This window comes from Myxine glutinosa, chromosome 4 (assembly GCF_964187855.1).
Source record: "Myxine glutinosa chromosome 4, kmMyxGlut1.1, whole genome shotgun sequence".
NCBI lineage: Eukaryota > Metazoa > Chordata > Myxini > Myxiniformes > Myxinidae > Myxine > Myxine glutinosa.
This window is the reverse complement of record NC_136264.1, coordinates 165,462,811-165,473,973: the sequence shown is the minus strand read 5'-3', so window position 1 is coordinate 165,473,973 and position 11,163 is coordinate 165,462,811. Positions and strand designations below refer to the sequence as shown.

Below are 11,163 nucleotides of genomic sequence, written 5' to 3'. Positions count from 1 at the left end.
GCAAAGACCAGCACTTCTGGAACAATGTGCTCTGGACAGATGAGTCAAAGGTAGAGCTATTTGGCCACAGTACCAGAAGACATGTTTGGTGAAAACCAAAGACAGCATTTGACCACAAGAACCTGATACCAACTGTAAAGCATGGTGGTGGAAATATTATGGTTTGGGGCAGCTTTGCTGCATTAGGGCCTGGGCAGCTCACCATCATAGAATCCACTATTAATTCTTACCAGACCAGAGGGTGCTTGAGGATAATGTGAGGCCATCTGTTGAAAGTTGAAGCTCAACCGAAGGTGGACCTTGCAACATGACAATTACCCTAAACATACCAGTAAATCCACCAAGGAATGGCTGAAAAGAAAGAAATGGAGGGTTCTGGAATGGCCAAGTCAAAGCCCGGATCTAAATCCCATCGAGATGTCGTGGGGGTATTTGAAACGAGCTGTGCATGCAAGAAACCCCTCAAACATCGCACAGCTGAAATAATTCTGCATGGAGGAGTGGGCAAAAATTTCTCCCAGTCGATGTCAGAGACCCTCGAGTACCCTCGAGACTGAGTACCCTCGTCCCGCTATACAAGGGGAAAGGTGACCTTCTGGAGTGTGGCTCGTACCGAGCGATAAAGTTATCGGAGCATGGAATGAATATTGGAAAGGGTGTTGGAGAGGAGGATAAGGAAGAAGGTGAAGATCGACGAAATGCAGTTTGGATTTATGCCAGGACCCAGATGGAATTAAAGAAAGATGGAAAAGATATATGGAAATGCTGTTGAATACAGAGAATGAATGGGATGGCAACATAGAGAGTAACCCTGTTTTAGGACCGGCAGAGAAGATAACTGAGAAGGAAGTTGAGGAAGCGATAAAAGCAATGAAGAGTAGAAAAGCGGGAGGGCCGACGGGAGTTGTGGGAGATATGTTGAAGGCAGCGAGAAATTGGGGTGTGAAGAGAATGACAGAGACCTGCAATCTGGTGGTGAAAGAAGGCCGCATTCCAGTGGATTGGGAACTGAGTACCCTCGTCCCTCTATACAAGGGGAAAGGTGACCCTCTGGAGTGTGGCTCGTACCGAGCGATAAAGTTATTGGAGCATGGAATGAAGGTATTGGAAAGGGTGTTGGAGAGGAGGATAAGGAAGAAGGTGAAGATCGACGAAATGCAGTTTGGAATTATGCCAGGAAGAGGAACGACAGACGCGCTCTTTATTGTGAGGCAGTTGCAGGAGAAGTACATGGAGAAAAGGAAGAAGTTGTTTCTTGGGTTTGTTGATCTGGAGAAAGCATTCGATAGGGTTCCATGCGAAGTATTGACATGGGCATTGAGGAAGTTAGGAGTGGAGGAATGGTTGATCAGAGTAGTGATGGCAATGTACAAAAGAGCGTGCACAGCTGTAAGGACGAAGGACGGGAACAGTGGTGAGTTTGAGGTGAAGGTGGGAGTGCATCAGGAGTCGGTACTAAGTCCACTACTATTTGTAGCTGTCGATGGAGGTGCTGGCTCGGAACGTAAAGGAGGGTTTACCGTGGGAGTTGTTGTATGCAGATGATCTGGTGTTGATTGCGGAAAGTATGGATGGACTGAAGGAAAAGATGAACAAGTGGAAGGAATGTATGGAGACAAAAGGTCTGAAGGTGAATATCGGAAAGATCAAAGTGATGGCAAGTGGTAAAGCATGTGGTGAGGTGGAAAGAACTGGGAAGTGGCCGTGTGCTGTGTGCAGGAAGGGTGTCGGAGTGAACTCCATTCAATGTACAATGTGCGATGAGTTGGTTCATCAAAAATGTAGTGGTCTGAGAGGGTCATTAACCAGTGTGGCAGCCACATTCAAATGTAAGGTGTGCACAGAGGGAGCTGCAGATGGAGGAAATGTTGAGTTGGATCTTGGAGACAGCATGAAGCTGGATGGTGTGAAAACATTTTGCTCCCTCGGAGACATTCAGCACTGTACAATAAGTAGTCATCTTATATATAGCCACAAGTCACCTTATATAGCAAGGCTATCCCCCGCTCTAGCGGGCAAAATTGGCCTTAAAACGATCATTCATTTATTCATTCATATATAAATATTGTAATACATTATTATAAAACGTTTTTCCCATCCTCATGAGCATTGTGAAACAAGCCGGCATTTAAAGAGGACAATAGCTGGTTATCATGTCTGCACTCTTGTGAATGTGAAGTACCGATGATGTGTTTTTCACATTAGGTCTTTTCCAATATAGTGGACTCTTGATATTTTGAAGGAGATAATTGAAATTGCGTCCAATGTAAAACACTCACAAATTTAAACACCATCAATTCAAATAGGCCAGTTTTATACTTTAAGTTTGAGCTATTGTTTTGAACATATAGTATGTGGGAATGAAAACCTGCATCCATTTGTTTATGCTACATTGCGCTCAAATTGGTCAAATTGACTTGGAGTTTGCAGTGACTCATGATGACAATTGAAAAAAAGGGGGAAAAAAATAAAAGAAAAAAAAGAAGCAATAAATAAAGAAATAAATGTTGACCTGCAAAAAATTATGTTGATCGTTTTGATGGGGATGATGCCGGTAGGGAGGATGGTGATGGACGGACATCTCTAGGGGCAACCAAAAAGGAGACCTGAACCATACTTGCCAATGCCACCCATCAATTAAGCCAGATTCACTGAATAACTAGTTCACAGTATAACCTAGATATACATGTATAGGGGGTATACAAGAAGTGCCTCTCTCATAATCTAAAGTATAAAAGAAGAAGACTGATTAATCATTTAAAATGTTTTGGAACCATTACTTGGATATTACTCACCATATTGTAAAAGAGTAAATAATATATGGTAAGGTAGAATATGTAGAGTTATAGCCCTAACGAAAGTGATACATATAGCCTTGTAAATCGGCCAAATATTCTCTTAATTAATCCAATTAATGTGTTAATTGTTCTTGCAAGATGTTAAGTGTTGATCTTATTCACCAGTTCTTTGTTCTGAGACCAATGTGGCAAAGGTAGTTAACAATAAGTGTGAGGCAGATAATATTGTAAGTTCAGAAATTATAAAAGTCTCATAATTTACAATTAACGCATAAGCCTGATACATTAAAAAAATACATTTGAGAATTTGAAAAACATTTCAGCAAAATTTTCTGGTACCCAGGAGTATGACAGCAGAATGTATATGCATGGCTGGCCTCAATTACCACGAAAAACCTCACCTGCTCTGATCTATGGAGCATATACGCTGGTGCAGGGACAATGGTTTGATGAAATACTGTCGCACTTGGCAAGTCCGTGGCTGCAGACGTGCAGTGATATACGCCTGCAAAGTGCCATACTGACCTTCAATCGAACGGACCTTCGGGCAAGAAGCAAGTGCAAGCACAGGCGTGGGTTAAGCAAAAGTTAACCAAACGGCAACCCTAAACCTTCCCAAGTTTGTCTCGCAACTATTGTTTTATTCTTCCATGATAAACAATTTTGAAAACAGTTAAAAGGGTCGTTTTGGATGCATTGTCAGCGCACACCTTGAGTTCCAAACGGGTTGTGTTGGCTTGGCAACGGTAAGTTGCAAGGAGGAAGTTGCTATTCTGCAATAAACAAAGCAAAAATAATTCAAACTACACCTGTTAACACTCAATAGGTGGTTTTCAATGAGCCACTCTAAAAAATAGTCGTATCACAACCTGCTCACCTCATTATCACAGACACTGTGACTCACGACAGCAGAGTTTTTGTCCACATCATCAAGATCGATTGGGATGTCGCTCTACAAAACCAAAGGAATATCATAGGAGAGTACAAAATGTGCCAGAATATAAAACAACAAAATGGACTAAATCTTCATGCAAAAGTCAAAGTCGGAAATTAATTGGTATTTTGTGAATATAAAGTGTTTTCAGCTTGGAGAGATCTTTGAAATGTATTCATTAAGACAAATACTCATTCAAGCGGGTCAGATAGAACCAAAAAACTCAGGGCCAGATAAAAAATAATACACATAGCTTCAGGAGAACAAAAGACTTGGAATCAAATGGATTAGACAGTTGAGAAAACATGTTCTGACAAACATGGTCTGGCACTATCTGAAAGTCGCTAACAGTAACTGATTTGAAAGCTGTCAACTTCATTACGTCACTGCATTGGATAAAAGGGGTAATTAAATCAGACTTCAAAGAAAAGTTGGAAACAGTCGCAATTCGTAGCCATTACAATTCTGGAAAATACTATGAATGCAATGAGCCGATAAAAAGCCCATCAGCTACATGGAAGAATTTCACTTTACTTCTCTAAAGGTTCAAAAGGAACAGGGAATAATTTGGTTCACTCGGAGTATATCTTCAAAGGAGGGTTTACCGTGGGAGTTGTTGTATGCAGATGATCTGGTGTTGATTGGAGAGAGTATGGATGGACTTAAGGAGAAGATGAACAAGTGGAAGAAATGTATGGAGGCAAAAGGTCTGAAGGTGAATATCGGAAAGACGAAGGTGATGGCAAGTGGTAAAGCATGTGGTGAGGTGGAAAGAACTGGGAAGTGGCCCTGTGCTGTGGGCAGGAAGGGTGTCGGAGTGAACTCCATTCAATGTACAATGTGCGCTGAGTGGGTTCATCAAAAATGTAGTGGTCTGAGAGGGTCATTAACCAGTGTGGCAGCTACATTCAAGTGTAAGGTGTGCACAGAGGGAGCTGCAGATGGAGGAAATGTTAAGTAGGATCTTGGAGACGGCGTGAAGCCGGAAGGTGTGAAAACATTTTGTTACCTAGGAGACATGCTGAATGGAGAAGGTGGATCAGACTCGGCAACGGTTGCTGGAGTGAGATGTGCATGGAAGAGGTTTCGGGAACTGAGTGGCATGCTGACGAGGAGGGGAGTGTCATTGAAGCTGAAGGGAAAGGTGTATGCTGCATGTGTGAGAAGTGTTACGATTTATGGGAGCGAGACATGGGTAATGAACGTAGAGCAGCACGAAGGCTGTAAAAGGTGGAAATGCGAATGGTTCGGTGGATGTGCGGAGTATCGTTGAGAGAGAGGAAGACAAATGATGAATTGCGAAAGATGATGGGAATAGAGCCTGTGATTGATGCTGTGAAGAGAAACAGTTTGAGATGGTTTGGTCATGTGTTGAGGAAGGATGAAAGTGACTGGTTGAGAAGAGTGATGGAAATGAATGTTGAAGGAAGTAGACGACGGGGGAAGACTGAGAAAGACTTGCCTAAAGGTGGTGGAAGAAGAAATGCGGGCAAGGGGGTTAACAAGGGGAGATGCAGAAAATAGGGCAAAATGGAGAAATTGTCATGGGGACCACAAGCCTAACCCCCGCTCTAGCAGGGAAAATGGCATCAAAATGCCTGTTGTTGCTGTTGCTGTTGTTGTTGTTGTAGAGTATATCTTTAACAACGCACAGCAAGGATACAGTGACTTTAGGCAGCTCACAGTTGTACGAGGTACTTATTTTTATTTGTACTAAAATGCATGTGTAAGCTTAACAGTCTCAGCAAGGAAACAGAACAATTAAAAACAATTCATATTCGCAAAAACGATTCACTTGATTTTGATATCTAAACAATAGTGGCTTTATCTTCCAGCGATTTGTTGACATACATCACAATGCGATGAATTTGAATATGTGATGTGTAATAAAATAGTCACATCATGGGCTTCCAATCGTGATGCCATTTTCCAAATGTAACAGACATTTTGAGGCCTGTCCTGGATTGGCCTGCAGATGAAGTGCCAGTACAATGTGCTCGCGATACAACAAATATAGCACACGTGGCAATTGGAGTGACCAGTTGTTTCATCGTGAATAATTACACTGGTACAACAAATAGCAAAAGGAAAAAAAGATCAGTCAAAGGAATGTGGAGAAAATGAATAACTCCTGTGTCGCTTTGTGAACACAAAATCAAATAATTCTACTTCCTGGAAGCTGCATGTTGAACTTCCCTGTTGTTGTTGTTTAGAGGAAATTCTATGTTTAGCAACGAACGGACGGAGAGGAAAGCAAGAGTCCCCTCCGGTGAAACCGGTAGGGGAGTAATAAGCCAATGTTTCTTGATTGTTGTGTGACAGTTATTGTATGAAATTATTGCATGAACACGCTGTGTCGTGACTTTAACGCTGCGTTGGTCGCAGTAAAGAAAATGTTTCTGGAATAAAAAAAATTGCATATATCCACCGTCCATAAACTATATTGCGGTGCCGTAACATACATGTTATGTTGTTCATCTACCATCAGCGAAGTGACTGGTTCAATGCTAGTAACAATGAAGGAAGCTGTACGTTAAGGTTTTTCTGCAGTGACCAAGGTATGCACATGATTCTCATACCTTTCCATGGAAGCCCACTGGCATGCAAGATGGGCCTGTTGAATGTGAGCATTGAGAGACAATACTTTGTTCAGTGACGGTAAGGCATTCTTGAAGAAATATAACAGCACTATATAGTATATGTGTTTATCTCATGCATGGTCAAAGACTTCTTGTTACTCCCGCCAGGGAGTAATGCATTCGATCGTGTCCGTGTGTGTGTGTGCGTTTGTGAACAAGATATCTGGAAAAGTTCTGAACGGATTTGGATGAAAGTTGGTGGGATGATTGCCCTTGGGATAAGGAAGAATTGATTAATTTTTGGTGAAGCTCAGGATATTATTCCGGATTCAGGAATTTTTTGAAGGATTTTTTACCATTGGAAGATAGGGCTCATTTTTTTTAACATTATCTTCTATATATTCTATATTTAACATTGTGATATGAAAATAGTTTTCATATTTGTTATAAATGTAGTTTAAACTCGTGGTTATGCGTTAGAGCGGTGTATTTTGTAAGCAGCGTCGTCTTCAAGGATCTTTTTGTTTTCTAATAAAGACATATTCTGTCATTTTAAAACCACCAAAGTGTGTATTCGGTTTCCCCGTTTCATAAAATGTATCGGTTGATACGTATAATACTTTAAAACTGTTTTTGTTTGTGTTTGTTTTTACCTCAGAAGAGATATCAACATTTACCTCAGCGAATGTCAATCGCGGTGTCAGTATTTGATGAACTTATAAAGACTTAGGTGAGTTATAAGTGTGACCAGCATGTGCACGGGATTCTTCCCAGAAGAATGAGTGGTCGCATGAGCTTTAACGACTTAAAATGAGCGAGTTTTGTTTTCACGTTTGGGCCAGTTTTACATGTTGTATCCCCAAGGAATGAAACGAACGTTTTCCTGGCTTACAATTTTATTTGAAGTCACACATGCCTCAAAATACACTCACTTATATAGAATTGAACGCTGAATCCGAAAATATAAGTGAAATTGCCTTGTTTTTTTTTAACATTATCTTGTGGCGGACACGAAAGCTCACTGGCGTGAGGGCATCATTCTACGCACCAAGTGGGCGGCGGCCACGCCCGAGGGGTAGGCGCGGCCACGGGATATACACCGGGCGCGCAGCCCGGAGCGCTCCAGTGCTACAGTTGAGCTCTTATAATAAAGACTCTTAAACTTACCGCGTTGTCCGCTTCCTTCTTGTTGTACAAGTAAGCGCGCGTAGCACCGCGCTTCATTGGTGACCCTCCGACGTTCTGGTCAGCCGTCGCTGACCACCCGAACCCACCACAGCAATGGCAACCAACGCGGTCCAAATGAAACTCCCCGAGTTCTGGGAGACGCAAGCCGAAGTCTGGTTCCTGCAGGCAGAAGCCCAGTTCCGACTTCGAGGCATCACGGTGGACGAGACCAGGTACTGCCACGTGGTCGCCTCCCTCGGGCCCGGCACGGCCGCCCGCATCGTGTCAGTCCTGTGGAACCCACCGGCCGACGGCAGGTACAAGGCGATCAAGCGTCTCCTCCTCGCCACGTTCGGCCTCACGTTGGACGCACGGGCCGACCGCCTCCTGGACCTCCCCGAGCTCGGTGACACACGACCGTCGGTCCGCATGGACCATATGTTGTCGTTGATGGGCGACGAAACCCCGAACGCTCTTTTCCGGGCGTTATTTCGACGCCAGCTGCCGGCACGAGTCCGCCTCGCGTTGGCCGGTTCTGTGACGACGGAACCGCGAGCTCTCGCTGCCGAGGCCGACAGGTTCTTCGCGGCTTTGGACGCGCAGGCGAGTTTTGGCGCGGCCGTCGCGCGTCCTGATGGCTGACCATGATGCTAATGCACCACACCTCGGGGATCCCGAGGCTGATGCACGCCGCGTGGCCGCTGCCACGCCACGCCCACCACCACCGCGAAAACCGCGGCCTCCGCCTTAGCCGCAAACCTGGTGCCATTTCCACGCCAGGTTTGGCCACAAGGCGAGGAATTGTTGCCCGCCGTGCTCCTTCGGCAAGTCGGGAAACTACAAAGCCGGCACTCGGTAGCGGCCCTGAGCGTCGGCCATTCCGGCAGCCTTCTTTTTATAATGGACACCTTGTCCGGGCGCCGTTTCCTATGCGATACGGGGGCACAGGTGAGCGTTATCCCTGCCTCTACGTCCGACGAGCACACCGCGGGCCGGGGCCCCGCGTTGCTTGCCGCGAACGGAACACCCATACGCACATTCGGGAAGCGCTGCCTCTCCCTGCGGTTCGGAAGGCAACGCTTCGCGTGGACGTTCGTAACCGCTAGTGTCCCCATGGCACTGCTCGGTGCGGACTTCCTCTGTGCACACGGGTTGTTGGTCGATGTGAAGAACAGACGTCTCATCCAGGCTGAAACGTTAAGCTCGCTTGCTTGCGCACTGAGCAGCTCGTTGAGCGGCTCACCGAGCGGCTCACCAAGTGGCTTGCTGAGCGGTTCGGTCCCGGCGAGGTTAGTTTGTACGCTTCCAGCAGCGGACGACTTCACCCGCCTCCTCGCCAGCTTCCCGGCCCTTACGCGGCCCACCTTCTCGGCGGGGGCCGTCAAGCACGGGGTGGAACACCACATCCCCACCGCCGGGCCACCGGTCTACGCCCGGGCACGCTGCCTCGAGCCGACGAAGCTCGCGGTAGCTAAAGCGGAGTTCGCTACGCTGAAGCGGCTCGGCATCGTGCGGCGCTCCGAGAGTGCTTGGGCGTCGCCGCTTCACATCGTGCCAAAGCCCGGCGGGGGATGGCGACCGTGCGGGGACTACCGGCGCCTCAACGACGCCACCACCCCCGACCGCTACCCCGTCCCCCACATCCAGGACTTCTCCGCCCGGTTGGCGGGCATGTCCTTCTTTTCGAAGGTGGACCTCATACGCGGCTACCATCAGGTCCCCGTCAGGCCGGAGGACATCCCAAAGACGGCGGTCATCACGCCATTCGGTCTTTTCGAATTTCTTCGGATGCCCTTCGGTTTGAAGAATACGGCTCAGGCGTTCCAGCGACTAATGGACAGCGTCTTGTGCGACTTGGATTTCGTGTACGTCTACCTGGACGACATCCCCGTTGCCAGCGCGTCCCGCGAAGAGCACCTTCACCATCTCCGCACGCTCTTCGAACGTCTGGGCCAGCATGGCCTCATCGTGAACCCCGCCAAGTGCCGGTTCGGCGTCGCCGACATCGACCTTTTGGGGCACCGCGTCACCAGGCACAGGGCCGTCCGCCTACCGGCCAAGGTGGAGGCGGTGAAGGGGTTTCCACGCCCCCGCACGATCAAGGGGCTCCAGGAGTTCCTGGGCATGGTAAACTTTTACCATCGGTTCCTGCCCCGCATTGCTCAGCTCCTGCGCCCCTTGCACGAGGCCCTCCGAGGGAAGCCGGGCAAAGGTGACGTTACCTGGACCGAGCAGATGGACGCGGCGTTCGCGGGCGCGAAGCTCGCCTTGGCTAACGCCACCATGCTCGCGCACCCGGCGCCCGATGCACCGATCGCCCTCACCACCGACGCCTCGGACTACGCGGTGGGCGCGGTGCACGAGCAATGGGTGCGTGGTGCTTGGCAACCGCTGGCGTTCTTCAGCCGGCAGCTTCGCCCGCCCGAACGCCGCTATAGTACCTTCGACCGCGAGTTGCACGGGCTTCACCTGGCGGTCAGGCACTTCCGCCATCTGCTCGAGGGCCGTGCGTTCACGTCCTTCGTCGACCACAAGCCACTGGTCTTCGCGATGGGCAAGGTCGCCGAGCCGTGGTCGGCCCGGCAGGAGCGTCACCTCTCGGCCGTGTCCGAATATACGACGGACATCAGGCACGTCGCGGGGAAGGACAACCCGGTGGCGGATTGCCTTTCCCGGTCCGTCGCCCACGCAGTCCACCTTGGCATCGACTATGCCCGAATGGCGGCGGACCAGGCCGCCGACCACAGCGTCCAGGCCTTGCGGACCGCCGTCACGGGCCTCTGCGTCACCGAGGTGCCGTTCGACGGCGCGGCCCTCTTGTGCGACGTCTCCCTCGGGCGGCCTCGCCCCATCGTGCCCGTGGGCTGGCAGCGCCAGGTTTTTGACGCCATCCACGGCCTATCCCACCCGGGCACGAAGGCCTCCCAGAGGTTGGTCACCGATAAGTTTGTCTGGCATGGCCTCCGGAAGGCCGTCCGCGGCTGGACCAGGACGTGCCTCGCGTGCCAGCGCGCGAAGGTGCACCGGCACACCCAGGCCCCATTGGCCCCGTTCACGGTGCCGGAACGAAGGTTCGACCACGTACACGTGGACCTGGTGGGACCTCTGCCCCCCTCGCGGGGTTTCACCCACGTCCTGACAATGGTGGACCGCACCACCCGGTGGCCGGAGGCCGTGCCTTTGGCGGCGACGACGGCGGCGGACGTCGCACAGGCGTTCATCGCCACCTGGGTCGCCCGGTTCGGCGCCCCCTCGGACATCTGGTCCGACCGCGGCCCCCAGTTCACCTCGGAGCTCTGGGGGGCGGTCGCGCGGGGGCTCGGGGTCCAGCTGCACCGAACCACGGCCTACCACCCCCAGGCCAACAGCCTGTGCGAGCGGTTCCACCGCTCATTGAAGGCCGCGCTCAGGGCCACCCTCCGCGACGGCGGCTGGGTCGACAGGCTCCCCTGGGTCCTGCTGGGCCTCCGGACGGCGCCCAAGGACGACCTGCGCGCATCCGCGGCGAAGTTGGTCTTCGGACAACCGCTGCGGGTGCCGGGCGAGTTCCTCCCCGACCCCACGGCACCATGGTCCGCGGCGCAGGAGCGCTCCGCGCTGCAGGAGACAGCCCGGAGGTTCGCCCCGGTGCCGACGGCGCACCACGGGCACCCGCCTACGCACGTCGCCCCGGAGCTTCGCACCG

The 11,163-nt window shown here is 50.0% G+C and overlaps 1 protein-coding gene across 2 annotated transcripts in view; it reads right to left on the bottom strand.

The window, feature by feature from the left end:
* BBS7 (Bardet-Biedl syndrome 7) overlaps positions 1 to 11,163 on the bottom strand; it is a 99,056-nt gene that overhangs the window by 45,526 nt on the left and 42,367 nt on the right. For both annotated transcript variants that reach the window (XM_078776715.1, XM_078776716.1), the window contains 3 exons: positions 3,676 to 3,750; positions 3,509 to 3,571; positions 3,200 to 3,339 (listed from right to left, as the gene is read on the bottom strand). In XM_078776715.1, coding sequence (XP_078632841.1) covers positions 3,200 to 3,339; positions 3,509 to 3,571; positions 3,676 to 3,750 — 278 coding nt within the window. The remainder of the gene's footprint in view (positions 1 to 3,199; positions 3,340 to 3,508; positions 3,572 to 3,675; positions 3,751 to 11,163) is intronic.